This window comes from Notolabrus celidotus, chromosome 21 (assembly GCF_009762535.1).
Source record: "Notolabrus celidotus isolate fNotCel1 chromosome 21, fNotCel1.pri, whole genome shotgun sequence".
Lineage (NCBI taxonomy): Eukaryota > Metazoa > Chordata > Actinopteri > Labriformes > Labridae > Notolabrus > Notolabrus celidotus.
The window spans coordinates 16,317,013-16,341,303 of record NC_048292.1 but is presented as its reverse complement, the minus strand read 5'-3'; the positions used below and the strand labels follow the sequence as shown (position 1 = coordinate 16,341,303).

The following is a 24,291-nucleotide window of genomic DNA, read 5'->3' as shown; positions in this document are numbered from 1 at the left end:
GGGCAAAGCCAAGAGAGAACAAGTCCCGCCCCTCTACAATACACAGCCTGTGATTGGACAGTAGAGAGTTGCGTTAGCTATTTAATTGGCTATCAGGAATGTAATTCCAGCAATGCGAGAGGCCTGATTGGACGAACTGTGTGTCTGTCGTTTGTCACGTATAGTCATCGTCTATGGGATCATGAATGACCAAATTCCTGCGAAAAACAAAATATGGCTAATTAGCAGTGGTGGACCAAGTACACAGCTTTATTACTTAAGTCAAAGTATAGATCCTCCTGGTCAAATATTACTGCAATACAAGTGAAAGTTGCTCTGTCAAATTATTACTAAAGTCAAAGTATAGATCCTCCTGGTCAAATATTATTGCAATACAAGTGAAAGTTGCTCTGTCAAATTATTACTGAAGTCAAAGTATAGATCCTCCTGGTCAAATATTACAATAAAGTTGTATTGTGTCCTGCATATTCAATGACTTATGTGACATTTAAGAGCTATTTATACAATTATTTGGGTCCTGATAATGAAATATATCCTTAAAATAAATCACTTTTTTGATGTTCCTAATTTATCCTGAACACTTTTTCTAATTTTCCCAATGTGATTTCATCCTCTTGCTCTGAAAACCTCTTTTATTGTCCTTTTAATGCTTTTATTTACTTATCCATTTTTATATACTTATTTTATTTATCTATTTTATTTATTTATCCTTGAAAAACCTCTCAACAACGATTTACTGGTCTATTGTCCCACCACTTCATTCTGTTTAATTTACGTGCATTCCTTTTAACCTCCTGCGTTGCATTTTCTTTTGCATTGTTAAAGTTCCTCCTTCCTGTCGTTCGAAATCTTTGCTATGTTATTTGAACCATGCTTTGTTTGTTAAAGCACTTTGTAAACATTTGTTTTTAAAGGTGCTATATAAATAAAGTTATTATTATTATTAATATTATTATTATTACTGACTTAGTTTGTTTAAAATAGTTACTTATGTAAAAGCAGAAATGAAAAAATGTAAAATGTTTACTGGTGTTCGTCTCCAGTTAAACCACTGACTCTTCAATGTGACAGTTTGTCTGTTATGTAAGTGGTCCAGGTGGCGCTCAGTTTAATTCCTCTTACAGTGATAATTGTAGGCACATGTGTACAGTCCCACATGGAAGATATTGACCCGCTCTACATATCCACCATTAAACATGTGCCTTCATCTGTCATCTGCATTTGCACTATGAGGAGATGTAGAAGAGAACAGATTAGAGCAGGCTAATCTTCTGCTGGTGAATGGCTCTAATAATCCTGTCATGCAGTTATACAGCTGTTGCTTTACACACAAAAACAACACACAGGAGAAACATTGATGATGAAGAAGCAATCCACAGCAAACAGATTAATGGATCAAAACTATGTTATGGAACATCTCTATTAATTTCTGTGTGTGCAGTGGCGGTCACAGGGTATCGGAGGAGCAATACAACTAAAAGGGTACTAGCTGCAGGGGGGGGCATGTAGGATAGCTTTACTGGCACTGCATCCATCATATCTATAAAACCACTAGGCCATCCCAAGGCCCCGAACAGCAAAATTCTGTGCTTAACGGTATAGTATAATACGTATTTTATTACTACGATATAGAAGTTACTTGCTGGATGATTTTATGTCCATTCCTTTGGACAAAATCAGTCATTTTTCTTGGACGAGGACTGCATTTCCCATGAGCACTATGCAGAGTGATGAGGTCATGTATTGATTTGTAACTACAAACAATTGTTAACTGAGGACAAACAAGGACAAACTATGTTAACTGGGATTTATTAGCATAAGTTTAAAAAAGATGACTAGACTTAATGGTTTAACGTTGAAGTCACAGTCCCAATGTCATTATGTGTGCACCGCTGTCCCAATGAATGTCCCATTAACTAGCCATTTTGAGTTTTTTACACATCCAGGGCCTTGGTTGTACTGTTTCTTTGTCTTAATCAATACGTCAACAGAAATGTGCGTCTTTTCCCTAATCCTACTGTGGTATCAGTGATGCGTACAAAACATAGGCTATATTCCTTGAAGAGGGTGCCCCAGGTTCAATAACCACTCTTATTTTTGGCTGCATGTCATGCCCACACTCTGATTCCTGTTTCAGCCACTATTTTAAGTCCTGTCTTCCAAATGAGGGCCAAAAGGTTAATTTGTAATAATGTAAATTTGACTTTTGATTCAGTTTTTAGCTGTTAGCCTTTCACAAACCATTGAAAAGTATGGATAAATTCAAATTAATACAGAATATATTCTTCTAAAATTTGAATCCTTAGGGGAATGTAACTAAAAACATTTGCTGATGTATTGCAATTAACAGGACTTTGAGTTTTCTCTTAATTTGCAACACTTCTATTGATGTCAGAGGCACATAGTGCTTTTGACTCAACAATACTCCACAGCTTTACAACAAGGCACTATCAAGTAAAGAAATATTGAATCAGCTCTAGCAGTATATTTTGTATTGTTAATGAGCACAACCTTTTTTATACAGTGAAATACAACAAACATTCATGCAGCAGTAATATAACAAACGAGGGGAATGGACTATTCTGCACACCATTTGGAAACTCAGTACTTCTAACAAGAGTGCAAACAGTAGCAGTAATTGGATTATATGAGTGTTATGTAAGATTATTAAGGCATGCAAATTTCAAGTATCCAGTTCATTGAATTTTAAAGTAAGATTAACTGCTGAGAAATGGAGGGAAACAGGGATGGAGAGGAGAACAGAGAAAAAATGGTAAATTTGTATCCTGAGAGAAGATGGGGGACTCAGTAAACACTTATGCGTGATTAACTGTCTTCACAGAAACACACACACGCAGAGAGAAGGGGAATCGAGTGACTTTGTTTTCCTTTCGTTCTAGCAGTGACAACAAACAAACCATCCATTCAGTTTGAGGGAAGAGAGCAAATCGTAGGGACGCTGAAGCTGAGCCAACAAGCTCTCACACACACACAACTGCTTTTGTTGCTCCAGTCTTTAAACTTATTTGCTTGTTATCCACAGTTTATATTTGATGTTTTCTTTGCTTTCTTTTCTGTCTTTCTGTACTCTTCTTCATCCCCCTGACAGGAGTAATAGCACTAAAACTCATGTCTGAAAACAGAGCTCTGAGTGTCTAGTTTTCTGTGCCGATCTTGTATAGTTTTCTCTTCTTTTCTAGTAGAGTTCTACATGCCTTCAGTCATCAAGTCCTTAACTGTATTCTCAATGTTTGTTTGTGTAAGGGATGCAAGCCACAATTATTTTCTCCATTTACTCGTCTGTCCGTCATTTTACTAACTTATTGATTAACAACATGACCTTTGGATAACTTTGTTTGGAGTGTTTTGCTTGTTTGTTGCTTTGTTTTTGAGATTATTGCTTTAATGATACTTTCTTTAGTCAGTTTAGCCTTCCAAAATTCCCTTTACTAAAACAGTCTGTGAAGGGAAAGCCTTTGAATTGGAAAAAACCTTATCCGAATGATTAAGGGGCTGGTTTGTCACACTTACGGGGCCAGATTTAGCACATTATATTGGGTCTGTTCCAAAGACAACATCCTGTGTTGGTAAAAGAAGCCAATGCTGAAGTATCAATAACTGCAGTTCCTTGAGGGTCCACTTGAGGCTGGCTCAAACAGCCAAAGAATCCCCATTAGGCCCTATGTGAAAATGCTATTTTTTACCATAGATTGTATAAAATATGGACGTAGTATCCATGACGTCACCCATCTGTTTCTGAAGCGCTGTTTTGAAGCCTAAGTCAGCTGTGTCTCTCATAATGGAAGACTCGTAATCTTAATATCTTCCCCTTACAGTGTTTGCTGATCCAGTACTCCTGGAGCCAGCCTCAAGTGGACACTTGAGAAACTGCAGTTTTTAACACTTCCGCATTGGCTTCAATTCTCTGAGCCGGAGGTTGCAGCTTGGTTTTTTCATATAATTAGGGGCACAGTTAATTTGACGGACAGGTTAGGCGCATTGTAGCTGTTTGTCAGGAGGCTAAAAGCCTGCATCAGCTAGACCTGCCTGTTTCTAGGTTGATCAAAAGTTAGGTAGAGTCAGCCTTTCCAATATGGAGCCCTCAATCAATGGGCTCCTTAAAGACCCTTTCAACACCAATGGGTGTCGTCACAGAGATGACATCCATATTTTTACAATCTATGGTTAGAGCCCATTTGAAAATGCTCATTATTGCAACAAAATTCAACATGTATACAGCATGGTACAATAAACAATTTTGGTCTCTTTTGCTCTTCATTTGTATGATCTGTATGGAGGTTGCAATTTCATATAACATATTTGCTTCGATTACATTAAGGCTAAGAGTTTTGCATACATTTGCATAATTAGGGACATGGCTGATAAAACTGACAAGTGGGCATGTTGTCGCTGTTTGCCAAAGAGGCTTAAGGCCAGCTTCAATTCCCCGTCTTTAAGTAGTCAAGAAAAAAGTTAGAGTCAGCATTAACAATATGGTGACCCATCTTAGCCCTTCATAGACCTTCTTCAGAAGCTGGTGAGTGGCATCGCTGAGCACATGTCCATGTTATATACAAGTCTATGGGTCTGCAAAAATGTGCATCTCTTTTTAACCCAAAGGGACATATTTAAATGTCTTTGTACTTTGCTTGATTCTGTTTGTTTGTACATTGTATGAGAAGCTGAAACAGTTGCTCTACAGTTGTAGAGTTGTATAAAATCATTATTATGCTTCTCGGCTCTTTCGTTTAGATGTTATCACTTGAGTTATTATGTGTTTGTCTCTGTATCATTTGCAGGTCTAACTAATGAAAGCGAGTTAATCTTGTGTTAATGTCATATGTGTGATTATCTACTCACTGAGGAGGAGTTAAATCATGTGGCTGTTTCATTATGTGTGTCTCTGTTTGTGGTGAGATTGGTTTCTCTCTTGCACAGTTCAGTGGAAACAGGTCAAGCAGACTGAAGGGACCAAAGAGCACTCTACTGTACTCAGTGTGTGTGTGTGTGTGTGTGTGTGTGTGTGTGTGTGTGTGTGTGTGTGTGTGTGTGTGTGTGTGTGTGTGCTGGAGTGTGTGTTTGAGTGTGTGTTATGGTTGTATGGGGAATAATATTTTAAGATTGAGGCCTCATAAGTCCCTCCCCCCTTCTCTCTGGCGCTTCCTTTTCTCAGCACTGGTTCTGGTTACTCTGCACTGTATCTGACCCTGACCTTTGACCTCTATGTGGAGATGAGAGGGGTCAGCTGCACAAAAATGTCACAACAGACATCAATCACATATCATATTATATCCCCCTTTTCCCCCTAATCCCTCCTGCACTACTTCCTCTCTCTCTTCCATTCTTCCATTCTCCTTCTGTAACTCCCTCTTTCTTCTTAGTCCACCCTTTTGTCTCCTCTTCTCCTTGACTCCCACTTTTACTCACTCTCTGTTCTCTCTCTGTCTGTCTCTCTCTTCTCTCTCTCTCGCTTTCTGGTATGTGCTGCCCAGAAGCAGCTGAGTGGAGGAATGCTGCTGCAACAAGCCCATACACAACCCCAAGGGAGGGAGGCTCCCTACACAAACACACACGTACACAAGCACACACATACGCAAATACACACACTATCTTTCTCTTTATGACGTTTGTTCTTTGACTTTCAAACCTCACTGCTAAATGATGAACTCCTTCCTTGCTGCAGCTGAGGACAGAGCATGAATCTGCATGTTTGGGAACATTGCAGGATGAGTATATCAGGTCCCAGCACACAAACACACATAGACACACACAGTTAGAACGTGAGCCTGCCTGTTGCAGTAATGAAGAAGGGCGAAAATGTCTGCCCTCAGGGTAGAGGAATGACTCAGTAGCATGTTACACAACACTGCTATGCCTTCTTCTGTTTCAGGCTTCAGAACTCAGTCATTTACACAGAGACAAGTCTGAGTGAAGGAGGCATAATGAACACAACTAATGTGGAAGCCTCCATACATTTACAATTCACATTCACGGGCCAACAAAGGATCACTAATTGGTTTGATGAGTGTGTTAATTACAAACACCTCATGTTCGGGTTTTTGCAGTCAACAGTCATCAACAAAAATAAACTTTTTAACTTCTGCATGGTTTTTATTATTGATTTTTACCTAACTCATTTTATCTCTCCTTACCTTTGTCATGTGCTTTAGTGTTTTCACTCACTATGTATTTACTCTGTAAAGCACTTTGTAAACATGTTTTTAAAATGTGCTATATAAGTAAAATGTTTCATTCTTCGTCTTCTTATAATTATTAAGACAATGCAAACAGGGAACATTTAATTTGATTGTAGTTCCAGTTAAAGCAAAAGTTTCAGAAGCCCAATAGCCAAGGTCTGACAGACAAGAGTACAGTTAGCTTTTAGCCACTTAAAGGACACATGCAAAGCCAGAGCCTCCATATCCTGTGTAGTCCGCTAAGGCCAAACTGAAATGTGACAGTCTGGTCTACAGAGGATTTCCAGCTGTCACCCTCACCCTTATATCTATATTTCTAACTTCTGGATTGAACTGGAACCAAATACTGTCATTTACAAATGTTTTCCTTAGCTGCTTGAGAGTATGCCATCTCGTTTAATCTTGGGATATGTTGTGCCACGAAGGATTCACCCCATGGATCCTTCATGGCTCAGGAAAAGAGGGATTATTTGTTGGCTGCATTTGAAGTAGCAGTTGGAATTGGAACAGCCTTCCATGCTCCACTGTATCGCAATCAGTCATGAAATCAATCCTTCGAAACAGCTTGGGACACAGCTTACATTAACAGAAGCCAGGGGAGGATCCAGAGGGGTGGCCAGGGTTGCTTTGGAGCCCCTTATAATCTGACTGACCACTTTAGGTGCAAACCCAAAAACCTTACCTGTGATTGTCTCTTTGTCTTGTCATAAGCAGGCCTTATGTTAGGTACCTGTTGTAGCAGTATAGGCTGCTGAGTCCCTTTCTTTGCACTTCAGTGTAGCATATTTCCGTTACTTTTTAAAGTAATAATACTGTATATAGATATATATGTGGTATATACACACACATACACATACAGATATGTAACACCTGTATGCCAATAGGTAAAATAGGCATACTTGAATGATACAGTTACACAATAAAAAAGGACAGTTGTAAACTCCTCATCCTTGCTATCTAGAAAATAGCAAAAATTACCAACTTATTTACTAATATAATGCTAGCTCAAAAGTGGCTGATGAATAGCTATGCGGTTATCTAATGGTAGCATTCAACCACTAATATTAGTTATTTTTTGTTGTGTTTGGTAGTTGCAACAAATTACAACAGAGGGGTCCTAAACTCCTAGCTAACACAATGTTGGCAAGGAATTTTTTTCCTAGCCTTGCATCTAACACTATGCTAGTGAGGAAGGGATTAAATGCCATCATTAACTGACTACAATTAGCACTCAGCTACAAGACTAAATCACTGTTAGCTGGAAGAGGCCGAAAGCTTATGCAGTGTGACACAATACAATAGTTTAGTCTTTAAGTTCTGGCTAAAAAAGTAGAAGCAACACATATTAGCTCTGGGGTCATTCTGTTGTCCTCTTCCTTCTGAAGCTGAAAATTGAGCTTATAAAGACATGGTTGCTGAGACGGAAAAACTAAAAAATTTTTAGGAAACCCAATTATTACATTTGGACTAGAAAAACCAAGCTAACGTGATGTTAGCTTAGAATTTGTTTCCTAGCTAATATATTATTGGCAACCGATTAGACAACCTGACCAATTAATTTCCTGGCAAACGTAATGTAAACTTGAAAACTGTTGACCTTCTTTCCTTCCTTTGTTAACTGTGCTAGCATAATGGTTTTCCGAAGGTAACTTGTGTGTTATTGAATATGTTGTTTTTCCTTGAAGTATGATTTGGCATTCCTCTGGTATCTTACAAACAATGTTGCTCATCAAGTAGCAGTCAAAGTTATAACAATATAGCCAGGAATGCAGAAGTAAAACATTACAACAGCAATCGAATGTCTCACACTGAGCAAGACATCAGAGAAAAACTCACTTCTATGTTTTTAGAAGAATACGGTAAAGATAAGGACACTTGGAGAACTTCAGGAGCATTTGGAGGCCTCACAAAAGTCCATATAATAGTAGCTTATTTGCTACTGTTGAAATGAAGTAAAAGTGCTGTATTATTGTCACAAATGGAAAGTACACAGTACAAATACTTTGAATACTTCACTTAAGCAGAGTTTTGAGGCACTTAACTACACTCTATATTCTAAAGCTTTACCCATCCTTATATTCCAGGTTTATTACTTTAGCTTTAATCCATTTTAAGATAGTTATCTTGCATCAATGCTCGCCGCCCTTCCAACATTATGAGTGATTCTAACCTAAAAGGATAGTTCAATAAGACAAAGAGAAGATCATGTCGTGTAGCACACATAATAAGTACAAGTTCAGTTTGCACCGCACAGAAGGAGCAGGTTCATATGTCCTACCAAGTGCTTGTTTTAGCTTTAACACTGTAAGTTGATCACAGAGCCTGTACTCTTCCACTTCAACTCCAATAAAAGAAGTTTCATCAGCACTTCTACTTTCCTCAAAAACCTAAAAAGTATCTGTACGTCTTCTTGAGTTAAGCAGCGTGTTCTTTTGCAACTTCTGATTGTAGTTTGATTTAAAGTATTACATCTAGAAAACCATAGAATCATATGGACCAACTCAACTGCATGTCACAGACTCAATGAAGTCAGGCTTACTGTGTGTGTGGAATGAATGTGTGAGGGTGAGAGTGTGTGTGCAAAGTGGGCTGAGTGCGTGCAGTGGGTGATGTGGCACTGCCTGGCCCTCTCATGTGTGTACTGCAGCAACACCCTCAGTGTAACCCAGAACAGATTCCAGCCAGCCTGTCTCTGTCTTCACCAATGTCACACAACCAGTGGCACAAGTGCACACACACATACACACACACACACACAAACACACTGGCAGGCAGCCAGACATTGGCGGCTGGATACTCTGTCAGATTTAGACACGTAATTACTGTCCTAGCTTTTCAGAGCTGAGCATGTGAGTGTATGTGTCTGTGTCTGAGCCTTTTTAAGTATATAATGTGTGTATTTTACATGATTGTGTTAATGTTATGTACACTCCACTTGCATATTGACACAATGACAACAGAGCCTAACGTACAATAAAGTGTGACAGAAGAAAACTTCCAGACAAGACTTTAGACCTCTTGTTCAAGGAAGTCCAAAGGGCAAACAATTATTGTCAGGAATACTATTTTAAGGCGATTCAATAGACCACACTTGTAATGTATAATGCAGTGGCGCCATCAAGTGGGCAGTAGTTGCAAGTTGCAGTTTGAAGATAGTCTGAGAATGACCAAAATGTGGGGACACTGAAAAATTGGTGTAAGTCATACCTAACTACCAAATACACTCTAATTGATCATAATCTAAATGCCCTAAAAAGTTTTCTTTTTTCAAGCATGAGGTTAGGTTTGTCAAATTTTTGCATGCATAGGAAATCATCCTGACCGTGGTATTTCATCAAATAGAGACTCCCAAAATATATATTTAAGGTAGTTTTATATTCAGTCCGCAAAAAAACACAAAACAGTTAATTTTAAAGGTTCTATTAGTTTCTGGCATTTGAAATAGGAGAAACTCTATAAAAAATGAGAAGATTAGTTGATAATATGTAAGATGGCAAAAGAGGGGACGACAGATTGATTATTAAATTCAAGATTTACAGCATGAAAAAAGTCTTTAACCGCTAATTTTTATGACTTGGGATAAACACCTGCCCAGATTACATAGTTAGCTACAAACTCCCCAATAACTCCCCTTCAAAATGCCTCCTCCACTCTCAGCCCTCATAACGTTTTACAGATCCCTATTTGAATCTCATATAAATTACTGCAATGCTATATACAGTATTAGTAGTAGTTAGCTGAGGAGTCCTTTTCATGTGTGTTTGTTGGATGTATTTGTTAGCTTGTTGTATATGCTTTGACCTGTAAAATCAACTGATCAATATGGAGTTATATAGACTGCCAAACTAGGCCAAATTATATCCTGCAAATCTGTTTTTTTCTGATAAAAAAGGCACTGAAGATGCCATTTTTAATCTTCAGTCTGAGGCAATGTTGTTTAAATGTGTATGTTAACAGTTTATGCTTTTAAACTGGCTTATTTCCAGGAAATATACTTGATTCATTGACATTCTTCGGGAAATGGAATATAAAAACGGAGAGTGCAGGCAGAGCAATGAGTTTATGTGGTATCAGAGAAACAATGTGAACATATTCCATGTTCCACAGATAGAATATACACATCAGACACATCATGTCTGCACACAACATATTGATCCACATATTTAGTGAGACTTGAATCCCAGCAACACCGTCACCAGGAAACTATCAGAAATCTAATGTTTTAGCCACAGTGTCAACGGGAAAAGGTGAAATCAAAAACTTGAAAAAAGTGCCGGACTCCTTTTCGTAGATTGATTTGATAGGTTGAGGGTGCTAAGCTGATTGATCCTGACAAACCCACCAGAGACTGTTTTTAAACAGAGAGACCCCACATCTTTTATCTTGATTCTTTGGTTTGGCCTTAACTGAACACTCCAGTAGACAGCCAGTGTTGTGCAGAGTTTGGCTGGGGCCGTCTATACATCTACTGTGTGTTTTCACATTGCGCCTCACAATAGTAGCAAAATATGAAGAGTTTGATATTAATGATTATGACATTTTCAAATAACACTTGAAACCCCTGTTCATTTTGCTTGAAATGATAAACACTGTATTTTGTGTTAATTGTTAGATTTTTTTCTGTAAAGATGAACCCTGAAATCTTAAAAAAAGTGTCTTACTACTTTTTGTTTTTTTTCATTTTGTGAAATGTTTTTGCATTTCGTTTTTTTTTTTTTCTATTTTTTTTTTTTTTTTTTGGCATTCACCTGTACTGTATATTTTTTGTGGTTATGTGTGTGCAGTTGACCTTTGGGGCCAGAGTAGTTAGAGGCTCTCTGAGTGTTCTGCGAGTGTTTGTTGATAAAGGCAAATGAGATGAACAAAGTCATAAGAAGTCATCCTCTGGGGATCATGAATGTCTTTACAAAACGCCATGGCATTCCATCTAACCTCCACACACTGCCATCTGTACCAAGACTCAGACCAGTGAGGCTCCTTGTTTCCCACTTGGCTCCGCCTCTCCATGTTTCACAAATGCTTTTACTTTTCTGCTTCAGTGTCTGACACTGTGTTAGAGAGACAATATGTGAGATGTCTTATGTCTTAGCAAAGTTATATCAAACTTCTGACCTTGTAACGCGAACCCTTGGCCTGTTGAGAATATGATGCTAAGCAACCTTCCTCTGCTTTCCAGTCATTCCACTGTTTATAATCCACAGAGCAGAAAGCTCTGGCTGGCTGTACAAATGTAAACAGCTGTAAATCCTGTGAAGTCAGAGTGTGTGTAAGGAAAGAGACTTGATCACCACAGGCTAGGTCTTTAAGTGACAGTCTAATGTTTCACCTGTGTTGGCCGAAGGCATTGATGTAAGAAGTGTCCGTCAACACATCCACCAACAGGATTTGACAAGGATTTATTGACTTAATTAGAATAGTGATTCTGAATTTGATGTTGAACCTCTCACTGTTACTGGTTTGGGGAAACTTATTAGGGGATCTGCCGTAGCTCCCAGGCAGGACAGATCTCCCTAAGAGCCCTATGTATAGTAGGAAAGAAAGAAATTGGAAGAAAAAAGGTGGGAGGGCGGGGTGTGGTATCTGAGAAGAAAAAAAGGAGGAAAGGGATAGGTTTGATTATTTAAGTGTCAGAAGAGGTGTGGTTGAGGTGAGATCCTGCTCCTGAAACTTTGCTATATAGTGTACTGAAGAACAAGTATGTGCCTCTCTTTTCACAAGTCATGTTTTCATATTACCTGACCTTTTTCTTTTACTTTGAGACACATTAGCAGATTTTTATATCGCCCACTGTGCCTTTTCTCCATGTACCTGCTCTTACAAAGCACTGAATGTACTGTACTTTTATTCAACTGTTACATACTGGTTAGGCTCAATCTGAACTTTCTGAATGTTTGAATGTGACATGTCAAATCATCATACCTTTGTTTTGATTGTGGCTCTTTGTACAGTCAACAACCTTAAAAAAGATAACATGCATGAACACAGGATGCTGTGATGAGATCTATCCAAGACATATTGAAGGTACAAATTCCTTCGGATGCTAAAGTTTTTGTACTCTGTTTATACCCAGTAAATTATGACATTGGAAAGAGACAACAGATCTTTCTGGAACTGGCTATAGTATCAGCCAAAAGAATAATTGCTCTATCGTGGAAAAAAGTTGGTACACCAAGTTTGAGTAAATGTTTTTCTGAATTGTCAACAACACTGCCGTTAGAAAAGATTACATACACTTTGAGGGGCAAGGTGTCACTCTTTAATAACATCTGGGGTCCCTTTGTCAACTATCTAGAGGAGACAGACATCACACACCTGATGGAGGAACCTGGGGATGAATAGATGGCCCTCTGAGATACCCACGTTAATGTTAGATGCTCCAATACTAGACTGAGATATATCTCCTTCAACACTCCCCAACTAAAACTACTGACATAGTACAAGAACTGTTTTCCTTCTTCTTATTCACTTATTCTGTTTTATACATTATTATTATTATTACGTACTTGTATTTATTGATTGTTCTTTTATTTTATGTATTTGTTTGTGTATGTGGGTACATATGTATGTATATAATGTGTGTGTATGCATGTATATATATATATGTGTGTGTATGTATATTTATATAGATGTGTATCATTTTTTATTATTATAATTTTTTTATTTTATATGTGTAGATTTAAGATGTGCTTAGTCTTCAATGTCCTTCTTAATGCACCTGGGATTTGTATGTGTGTGTTCTGTATTGTATTTATGCACACATATGTGAAGTTACGTGTATGAGTGTTTATAAATGTAGGTCTAAAGTTGTTGAAAATCAATAAAAAAAATGTTGGGAAAAAAAACATGCATGAACACACCACTGATCACAGAAATAAATCCTCCAGTCAAACATTTGAAGCTGCGTTTAATGGGCGTGTGAAACCTCAGCACTTTTGTGGAACGAATGTGCTTCAACAAAGTTCGGAACGTAACATGTTTCAAGTAACTCGTAGATCTCTGAAATACAGAATGAATAACAATTCAAATAAATAAATAAATAACATTGTAAACAAGAGCAATGAACACGGAGCACAAAATAACAAGTCAAAGCTTTGAGTGTCTGATCACGGTAAACAAGTCCAACGTTGGAAGAATTCAACAAGTGAGGCATGAATTAAGACAAACAGAGCAAAAGAACACTGTGGCTACAGTAACAAAGACCTTGTGTGAGTTTCTTTTTGTGCTTAGACCTCCTCACTTTAAATTCAAGTATAAAATAATCATAGAGAAGTAAAAACCTTGTTTTCTGGAGGAGCACAGCGCTTCACGTGACTCCTTGTTGAGATTTTTTTATGTCCCTTGAGCCCTGAGCTTCCTGGTTTTCATGTCATGGCTCTATTGTTAATAATCACAAGACACTCTGGTGGAGGGATGCAAAACACACACACACACACACACACACACACCCACACGCACACACACTAAACACACTCACACACAACAATAGCCTGTGTCTATGCAGAGTGTAAAAGTATTTAAAGTAGACGTCATACAGAGGCAAACGAAGATATGAGTGAGCCTTGGCAGAACTGCTCACAACACTCAGTGATACGGCCGGTTTCTTCTCTTCGGGATTTTCTACTGGCAATCTTCCGCTCCTAGGTCCTCAACACCCCCCCAAGTGACGGACAGTTTCAGGTCTCTGTGTAGCACAAAGTACATTTGAAACATATTGGACAGATGTAACGTCTGCGTTTGCCACTTTGGGTTTGCAATTCTGCTAGCTACCTATGCGTACATTAAGCTCAGCCTACAGTGCCATGGATAGTGAAGATGAAGATGGCCGTTGGTGTCTACGATGAAGTTTAGGCAAGATTACAGTGCCATCTTCTGGGTGAAATAACTGAACACAATGAAATACCCCATGTAGAGGCAGACTATGAATGAGTTTGTTTATGTGACCTGTGTCAGTATTTAAGGTTGTACGGGGTTATTGGTCGGTCATTTCTATTTAAGGTAGGAAATGTTATGTATTACATGCAAATATGACTTGGACTTTCATTCATCACGCAGGCTAATTCACAGTGCTACAAATAGGTATTCCAGGTGCAGTGCCTCAGTGGCTTAAAGCTTTGGCTTGGCCTCTACACCCCTCTCTGCTTTTATGCTTATAATAGAAATTACAGAGCTATCAATGTTCTTGTTATCTAACTCTCAGCACAAAAGTTAAAGGTGACATATTATGCTCTTTTTTTATCAATATATATTGGTCTAAGAGGTCCCCAAAACATGTCTTTAAAGTTTATGCTCAAAAAAACACTTTGAAATCAGATTTTGGCATGCCTGTTAACCCCTCTTTATCAGTCCTGCTCAGAACAGGCTGTTTTCTGTGTCTGTTTCTTTAAATGAGAATGAGCTCTCTGACCACGCCCCCTCAGGAAGTGGATGTGCCCTCGGCTCTCCAGCACGTTGATCTAATGTTAACATGTTGGCTGCAGCAGGACCTTTCTGAACGATGGGTCACAGATTTAGTGTTTCTTGTTGTTTTTATTTGTCAGTATGTCAACATGCGTCTTGGTACACAGCTGCGAACATGTAGCTATGTGGCTATGTTAACTAGCGCTAGCACTTATCCATGATAAATAAAAATCATCCACTAGATCTTCAAATCTGCAGACGTGGGGAGTAAAACCGACCTTTGTGTTTATTAAGACAGCCTACAACTAGCATGCCTCCCTCCTAAGCTCCTTGTTAGCACACGTGTGCAGGGAATGAAAAACGGAGGAGGGGTTGAGTTGTATTTTATACAGTCTATGGGCTGAACAAGCCCGAGCTCTGACTTCCATTACAGACCGGATATTGTTGTGACGTAAGAAAAACACTGAAAACTGAAACGGCTCGTTTCACACACATTTACAGAAAGGTGGAGAAATCAGAACAGGGGCAGAATGGATTTTTTTCATTCTCGGGGGGTTTGTAGACATGCCAGGGAAACATATTTCAGGTAGAGAACCATTAAAAAGTCAATTTTGCATGATATGTCACCTTTAACACGTGAGTAAATATGTGCAACTCATCACAGAGGCAAGCTTACAGTAAAGTGCAATGAAATTACAAAAAGACTGACATTATTATTTTATTTTATTTCACTGTATTTAAAATCCTCTTTGAGAATCTGTAAACAATAACCTTTAAAAAAGCAAACTAGCCTGAAGAAATCAAAATATATCTACATGACAAGACAACAGAAACTAGCAGTAAGAATAGAGTTCACGTTCAAGCTGTAGCTTCTTACCTGTAACATCTGCTGTATCGTCAGTCAGGGGGTCACTGTTTGTTATGTACTTGCTCCCAAAGATCTGCACCAGTTGGTCAAAGAACTTGCACTCTTGTTTCTCTCCTCTGGGTGTTGGAAACAGAGTTTCAGGGCTTGTTATAACAGCTTCAAGTGTTGTCTTTCTTCAATGTGTACAACAGGGGTGAACCAAATTCTAGAGGTTTGACGCATGCTCAGAAAATCAAACTGGATGATGAATGCGTGGCTTGTTCAAAACAAAGTCAATATGTTCTCTGTACTTACTGTCTGCCTTCAAGGAAGTGTCTGAAATTGGCCCTCAGCCTCTTTATCCTGGTCTGACACTGTTCAGGACTGCGCATGTAGCCCTGGCTAGCCATGACCTCAGAGATCTGGATGAAGATGTGTTTGTTCTTGGTACAGCCCTTCAAGTTCTCCTGGACTTCCTCACTCCCCCAGATGTCCAGGAGGGCCTCCGTCTCTCCATCGCTCCAGGGCAGCTTTGAGCTTTCAGCCATGTAAGACGTACCTGAGGAAGTGACAGAGTGGACGTTTTTGGAAGAAAAAAAAAGCAGTATAGTGACGATAATGAGAAAAACTCTACAGGCAGTTTTATACAGATAAAAAAATTTTTAAAACTCTGGTTAGGGGTTTTTAACTAGTTATACAATAAACTGAGATTAACAGTGAGGCTTTTATATGAGCTACACAAGAAAATAAGACCATGATCAGCAAGCCTGGAAATCTCTAGTGTACTTTTTAGAGCCTGGCGTAACCCCTGAGAGGTGGGAAGGTGTCAGACGAGGAAATTCAAAGCACGACCATTTTTTTAAATTCTCCACAGCAAATAAGCTCAGTGATTGATGTATTTGACTGTTAAAAAAGTAAGATTATTTTTTGTTTGATTGCTTCTTTTTATGTCAAAAAACACAATTTACACATGTGCATGAGAAGATCAACAAAAAGGAAAAATATGTTATTTTGTCCACAGGGGGGACCAAAATCAAAAACAAAAAGGAAGTGTCTTACAGGAGCTTTTATTTGTGTGGCAGGTAAATTATCTTGCATAAACTAAAATGTTATGGAAAAAAATGCTGTAAAAAAAATAAAATTAATACGTGAATAAATAAAAATAAAAATACAAAAAAAACATTATAATAGAATAATGTAAAATTAAATAAAATAACAACAAAATACACATATTTTTTTGGGGGGGGGATTTCAGAATTTTAACAGTATCATTTTGAGGGGCTTTTAAGAGAGTGGTGGTGGATTGGCTGGAAACCGAGAGAGAGGATGGAGGAATGACATGTGGGAAAGGAGCTGCAGGTCTGAAACAAACCTGTGCCACCCGCTACATGGGTGCACGATTTAACTGTTCGGCCAAATCCACGCCCAATGTCACTCCATTTAAAAAAAATACATAAATAAAAAAAAACTCAATCAAGATGTAAATTCTTCAAACCTTTCTTTTGACTAGACACGGGTTCATAGTCTTCAGGCTCATCTGGAACATCTGGAACATCTGGAACATCTGGAACTGACAGAAGGGACGTGTCATCGACTGGCTCGTCCACTTTCAGCTCCTTTCTGAAGATGTCATCCATCTCCCTGAAGAATTTAAATTCCTCCCTGAAATAAAAAAACACACACAAAAACCAGATGAGTCACCGCATTTGAATATGTCGCTTAAACTGGCTCAAAAGACTTACTCTGAAGGATTTGTTTAAAAGCTACAAATACAGTAGAGCAAAAGAAAAGATAACAGGATCTGGTAAAATGGTTTTTTTTTTCACTTTAAGGCCCTCTGAGGAAATTGAAACAAAGAATATCTGAGAGAAAGAAAATAATCTGTATTTCTTCACTGACTTTTCATGGAGGAAGCCATATTTAAGGCGCTTGACGCGGGTGTAGCACTGCTCTGAGGTACGAATGAATCCCAGGCTGTTCATTTTATCAGAGATGTACACAAAGACATGGCGGTTCTTCTGGCAGCCCCTCAGAGTGAGCTGGACCGCGTCTTCACCCCAGATCTCCAGGAGGGTGCGGGTCTCCTGGTCTGACCAGGGCGTCTTTTTGCTCAGGTCGCTGAGGAGGTGGCTGCCTGAGGGCTGATCGTCTAATGGAGAGAGAAAACAGACAGATTTGGGTTTTTTAATCACTGAAATTTAAATAGCGTCTGCACGATAACAGTAAGTTAAGCTGTCTGAAGGTTTTATGGAACAAATTGCACATGAGGATTTGATTATATTCAAACTAACATATGTCAAGATCGTTGTCCATGAAGGGTTGCATGGTTGAATCCGCAGCAGCATTGTCCACTTCTGCAAAAAAGGAGTCACCACCAAGCACCGGAGCAAGAAGATGGAAGTATCGGAACGCAGAGGGACGTCCATTTCTGAATAAAGTAAATCAAAATCAAGCTATGAAGCATCTTTTGACAAAGTAATGACACATGATCAAACACCAAACACATGTTTATCTACCTCCGGTTGTTGCAGAATCGCCTGTACGCCTTCTTCAGTCTTTTGATACGGCATTGGCACTGCTCTGCCGTCCTGGGGTATCCTGTGCCTGTCATCCTCTCAGCTATGTCTGCGAATATGTGCCCATTTCGTACGCACGTTTTCAGACTGTGCTGCACGTCCTCTGCAGCCCAAACTTCCACCAAAGCTACCGTCTCCTCCTCCGTCCAGGCTATGTTTAAAGGTTCTGCAGCTGCTTCTGGTGAAAGCAACAGTCAGAGAGATTTATTAAATGTGATGATCACAGAGTATCTTTCATTCTGCTGTGATAGTTAATGAAGAACAATTTTACCTGGATCTGGGTCTGTCTGTTCTTCTCTTTCATCATATTCATCCATAGAAACGGCCTCCTGTCCAAGTATCTGTTCCAGCTGACTGTAGAATCTATAATCAACTCTTCTTCCACTCCTAGAAAGTGTGAAAACATGTCAATGTAATCGCTAATTTCATGCTTGATTATTCTTGCAAACAGATTCTCAGGCAAAGGGTCTCACTTCTTCCTGTCGTAGCAATGTCGAAAGTTGCTCCGCAGTGATTTGACTTTCCAGCGGCACTGCTCCGAGGTTTTCAGGAAGCCGATCTCCTGCATTCTCTCTGAAATTTCGGCGTAAACGTGACCGTTGTGGACGTAACCCCTCAGCGCCCTCTGAACGTCTTCTACGCCCCAGATCTCCATGAGTGCCAGGATCTCCTCATCCGACCACGAGCTCTGTGCTTGTTTGTCTGTGGACATGCTGATTTCTGCATCTTACAGGAGAAACACAGCCCATGTTACTGTCTGCTAACACCACCATGATATCCTAATGCAGTACAAGGAAATACTGTTTGAGACTACTCAGCAACTTCACACTTAAAATTCAAGATCTCTATTATCTTTTGTAGCTGTTGAACTACATTTAAGCATGAGGGCAACCCTTTAAAATATTTAAAGTGCTCACTTTAAAGGTACAGCATGTAGTTTTTAGCAACATTTAGTAGAATAATTGTGCATATGTATATATATATGTATGTGTATATATATATATATACACATACATATATATATATATATATATATACACTGTATATGTATGGGTGCATACATGTACACATACATGTGTTTGTATGTGACAAATGATGTCTATTCTATATTTTTGTACCTTATGTTGTATGTCACACTGTCTGTCTGAAATGTCGACATTTTTCTTCAAATATAGTTGGAAAAAAAAAGGGAAAAAAGTCGTAATTTATAAAGAAATAGATGTAGTATTACAGGAATACAGCTGTTTTTTAAGACATTTTTTGTATCAGAATGTGAATAAAGTTGTGAATTAATGATATTTTTGGTTATTGTTAGTCTTTTTTGTTATTTGGAAGGGGAATACAAGAAGATCAGCAAGCCACCTGTGTTAATGATGGACATGGATCATCCTCTGTTCTAGGTTTTCCCAAATAACTTGATCCTTGTAAAACTACGACTTTGTCCTTGTAATGTAACGACTGCATACATGTTATAGTTCTACTTTGTATTCAGCCTTTACAGTCAAACGTTTTATACTGAATAGTGTTCAGCCTCCTTTCTCTTGTACTGTACTCATACCTCTGCCATCGCACACAGAACTCAACTCTTTTAACCCTCCTGGGTCCATTTCCGCAACGGCGCGTCCAAATTACGTATGCTATTCACGATCACGTGGCAGGAAGACGCAACTTCAATTAGTCATCGTTCCAACTTCAGCGTAAGGTCCGGACTTTGAGGGATATAATAAATTATTAATTGTGTTGATTGACAACATAATCACAAAGTTACGTCGGCCTTTTTTCGTCACGTTTGGTGCATTTAATGTCAATAGTTGTAAATATCTTTGTTGTTTACCAAATTTGAACTTTTTCTTTTCAAATTTACAAGTTATATTTGCATGCTATGTTTTAAAAAGGGTTCATAAAACATGTTTATGGTTTTCACAGTTAAAAATCTAACTTTTTCCTGTTCTGATTTTATGTTTTTTGTGTGATTTTGGGTCTTGTGTGTTAATACTTTATATAAAAATGAAAAAATAACTGCATAGTCATACTTGTGGGGTTGTGCTGAAAAAGATGAGAGCAAACAAGGCAAGGAAATCAGTTTTTACGGGGAAATATAAAAGTAAAATCAAAATGAGTCAAAAACGGCCGACTATACCCTAGACCCCATAGGGTTAAAATGCTCAGTATTGCACCCTAAAAGTGATGAATTAAATTATTTTTTTTGCAAATTCTTGTCCACAAGAACAACCTAATGTCAGCAGTTCATTTTAAAAAGCCAAAATCAAGTTAGATCAGCTTGTTAGCCTGTAGCAGTAACACACACTCTGTTATGCTTTCATGGTTTTTGTTGTTTTGTGTCCCTTTCTGATCATACCCACTGACAGCAATGAGGATTGAGTTTTCAAAGTTTTACCTGCTTCAGTCACTGATTCACCATTGGACTCTTCTGATATCTCGATGGAGTCTGGGATCACAGTGGAGGACGTCGACGGCTGCTTGTCCAGGATTTGTTCCAGCAGATCGTAGAATTTAAAGTCCACTCTGTCAGTCCCAGACGAGCTGAACAGGATAAAGCCAGTAGTATAAACACACATGAACCAACAATGCACTGAGGAGAAACAACATTCATGAGACGTTTTTTTACTTCATATTTTCCCGACACTGCCGATAGTTTGCCTTCAGTCGTTTGATCCTGGTGTGACACTGATCGGGGCTGCGGGAGTAGCCGTTAGCGCTGAGTTTCTCTGATATTTCAGTGAAAATGTGACCGTTGTGTGGGTAGCGTCTCATGGTCTTCTGGATCTAAATGCAGGGGTAATCACATTGTTAACTCTGAGATTGATAAGAATATTATGCACCTGCAGAAAAGACGGTTAGAATCACAAATTAATCTGGAAACAGCATGATTTTTAGAGTCATGGTTGCTGCTAAACCTAGTGTTACCCCGTCCTTTACCTGCTGGTCTCCCCATAACTCCAGAAGGATGATGGTCTCTTTGTCTGACCAGGGGACTTTCTTCCTGTCTTCCTGAACGCCCACAGCAGACTCTGAAGAGGCACAAACAGAAAAAAGAAGTTGTCATGATACCAGAGTTTTCAGTACTTCAAACAATGCTCCAGGAAATAATTTCTGCTACATGTGACACATGATATTTTGTAGCACCACTGGAGGCACACAGAGATCAGTCAGTGCCGAGGTGATGTAGTGTGATTCAAAAGACCTACGCTTTCCCATAGTTCTCTGCTGCAAACCTCCTGATACCAGTTAGAATTTTTCAGTGTACCTATATTAGGTTGGGGGAAGGCAGGGACGTCGTCTTCTGAAGGCTCTTCTGAGGGCATTTCCTCCAGCTGTGGCAGCGAGAGGAAGTCCTTCACCAAAATACTTCCCAGCTCGTTATAAAACTTGCACTCGACATGCTCCTGTCTCTTCATACTATATTAAGAGGAAAGAAAAGAACAGAGATGTACGCTTAATAAAGAAAACAGAACTTTTCCTTTTGATTTTCTACAAAGAAAGCATACAAACTTGTTTTGGTAGCACTGTCTGAAACCCGATCTCAGCCTCTTCAGCCTGGTTTGGCACTGCTCTGGTGTTCGGGAGAAGCCCTGCGCGGCCATCTTGTTGGATATGACGGAGAAAATGTGTCCGGTTCTGTGGACTCCTCTCAGCTCTTGCTGCATCCTGTCTTCACCCCACGTGTTGATGAGGGTCAGCGTCTCTAAGTCTGTCCATGGAACACTTCTAGTTCCTTAAACAGAGATATTAAACACATTTTAGGGCTTATTTATTTTAAAATTCATTAAGTATTGTTTTAAATATTGTCAGTGTAGAGGCAGAATAACTTAAACATCTTGAAGTATACTGGTAATGTAGCCAAATGAGTTTTGCGAACCATGAGTTGAGTTGAATTAAAAGATGTCACATTGAACAGCACTGTTTTATTGTTCCTCTCTCATCCTGTGTAAATGCTCATAAAGGTAATCATAAATACCAATTTCCAGTCGGCTTGTCTGACCAACAAACTGCAGGTCATCGTCGACGTCTTGGGGCTGCTCTTCATCGTTAACCTCCTCGACGTCAAAGGTGACCTCAGGAACAGCTGAATGAGCCGAGGAGCCAAGCACTCGCTGTAGCTGTTCGTAAAACTTATACTCCAGCCTGGAGCTCCCCCTGGTGTTAGATCATGGGAAAACAGGGAACATAAATTAGTACGATGACACCTGAGGTCTGATGGGAATTCAGCTATCTGAAAAACTGCAGTGACTGAACAACACAGAGGAAGAGTTTAACGTCCACCTGTTGTTCTGTCTGAAGCTTTTCTTCAGCCGTTTGATCCTGGTCTGACACTGCTCCACTGATCTGGGGTAGCCTCTCTCGGCCATTTTCTGAGCTATCTGTGTGAATATGTGACGGTTTTTTAAGCAGCCCTTCAAAGCCCGCTGCACAGAGTCCTTCCCCCAAATGTCGAGCAGGTGGAGTGTCTCCTCATCTGACCAGGGAACTTTGGTGTCAGTTACGACCGGGAGAGAGCCTTCCTGAGAGTCTGGAATGAAACAAGATGAGTTACTCTGGGCCTGTTCTCAGACTAAAGTGTCCGCTGGTCCAAACAGTAATACAACCTTTTTTTTAATTGTAAAACAGGAGACAAAACGCAGACAGACAGAACAGCAGAGCACAGACACTAAAGGAGTGAGCATGGAGTGATGGCCAAGAACAAAATATCATGTGTGTGTGTGTGTGTGTGTGTGTGTGTGTGTGTGTGTGTGTGTGTGTGTGTGTGTGTGTGTGTATAGGCTTATTAAATCACTAGAGGTAGAACCTTTTTTGTGGATAGACGAAGGGGAAGGGGAAGAAGCAAGAGAAGAAGTAAAAGAAGTAAAAGAAGAAGTTGAAAAAAGCAAAAGAAGAAGAAGAAGAAGAAGAAGAAGTAAAAGGAGAAGAAGGAAAAAAGTAAAAAAAGAAGAAAATGGAGAAGACCAAGTAAAAGGTGATGAAGAAGAAGAAAACAGGGAAATAAGAGGAGAAGTAAGGAAGTAAAAGGAGTAGAAATAAAAGTAAAAGAAGAAGAGGAAAGAAGAAAAAGCTGATGAAGAAAGTAAAAGTGGAAGAAAAGAAGTAAAAGTGTGTATGTGTGTGTAGTCTTATTGAATCACTAGAGGTAGATCCTTTTTTGTGGAAAGACGAAGGAGAAGGGGACGGGAAAGAAGTAGAAGAATCAGTAGAAGAAGAAAAGAAGAAAAAGAAGGAGTAGAAAAAGTAAAAGAAGAAGAAAAGAAGTAAAAGGAGCAGAAAAAAAGTGAAAGAAGAAGAAGAAATGAAGAAAAGGGAGAAGAAAAAGTAAAAGATGACGAAGAAAAAGAAAGAATTTAAAGAAGAAAAGGAGAAGAAAAAAGCAAAAGAAGAAGAAAATAAGTTGAAGAAGTTAAAGAAGAAGAAGATGAAACAAACAGATAAATAAATAAAGGTAGAAATTAATGAACAGCTCAGCAGAAGGAGTAAGAAGAAGGAAAGAATCATAAAAAAAAAAAAATTAAACAAAAATATTTTGAAAAAGCGGAATGTTTCATTGTAGGAGGAGTCATTTTATCATTATTAATAATGTATTGTTAATAATGTCATGATACATCAAATTGCACTAATAGTTGTAGTGGTTGATAAATATGTTAATAAGATGCTCAAGAAAAAAAAACCAACTCTGAATTTATTTACTTAGTTAAGCATTTCAACTTAACTTTATTGTGGCTTTGAATGATAAAGAATTAAAATTAAACTTATCACATAAACTTTAACAGTGAAACTGTACAAACCTGTGTAGTCTCCCCATATGGAGATCAGAGGAGATTCAGCTGAGTTCTCTTCATCCACTGATGGATGTCTGTCCAGAAGGAAAAATAACAATGGATCAAAATTTGAACACCTTTTTCTGTCACAGTAATTACTCTCACTTTGTGGCTCTCATAAAAAGTGTGCTGCTGAGGAACACTTCAGCCAAAAAGGACATGACGGAGATTGGAACAATGAGGTGGTTTCTTTCCCTATAAAACTCAAATCTCTGGAAGTGTATTAGTTTATTTTCTACTCTAAATATCTCAGTTTATTTAATTAAAGTCACATTCACCTGACAAGTCCAGAAATACATTTTATTTAAGGTATTACATTTAAAAAAACAAAAACAAAAAAGGCTTGATCTTTCTTCTAGTGAGTGAAAGTAGCTGCAACATTTTCTTGCTACAATTCTTGAAAAAAGATTACCGTATTAACGTTTTTTCTCCTTAATATATACCTG

The 24,291-nt window shown here is 38.7% G+C and overlaps 1 protein-coding gene across 1 annotated transcript in view; it reads right to left on the bottom strand.

Moving 5' to 3' along the window:
- Positions 1-13,084: 13,084 nt before the first annotated feature.
- The window catches only part of zgc:113263 (uncharacterized protein LOC503753 homolog), a 28,190-nt gene continuing 16,983 nt past the window's right edge, over positions 13,085-24,291 (bottom strand). The window contains exons 9-25 of the mRNA XM_034674159.1: positions 23,813-23,880; positions 22,302-22,548; positions 21,997-22,175; positions 21,531-21,753; positions 21,286-21,437; positions 20,958-21,049; positions 20,647-20,804; positions 20,416-20,561; positions 18,491-18,743; positions 18,289-18,404; positions 17,958-18,195; positions 17,733-17,869; positions 17,341-17,590; positions 16,937-17,103; positions 15,757-16,000; positions 15,472-15,578; positions 13,085-13,878 (exon numbers count right to left, since the gene is read on the bottom strand). Coding sequence (XP_034530050.1) covers positions 13,871-13,878; positions 15,472-15,578; positions 15,757-16,000; positions 16,937-17,103; positions 17,341-17,590; positions 17,733-17,869; positions 17,958-18,195; positions 18,289-18,404; positions 18,491-18,743; positions 20,416-20,561; positions 20,647-20,804; positions 20,958-21,049; positions 21,286-21,437; positions 21,531-21,753; positions 21,997-22,175; positions 22,302-22,548; positions 23,813-23,880 — 2,785 coding nt within the window. The 3' untranslated portion in view covers positions 13,085-13,870. The remainder of the gene's footprint in view (positions 13,879-15,471; positions 15,579-15,756; positions 16,001-16,936; positions 17,104-17,340; positions 17,591-17,732; positions 17,870-17,957; positions 18,196-18,288; positions 18,405-18,490; positions 18,744-20,415; positions 20,562-20,646; positions 20,805-20,957; positions 21,050-21,285; positions 21,438-21,530; positions 21,754-21,996; positions 22,176-22,301; positions 22,549-23,812; positions 23,881-24,291) is intronic.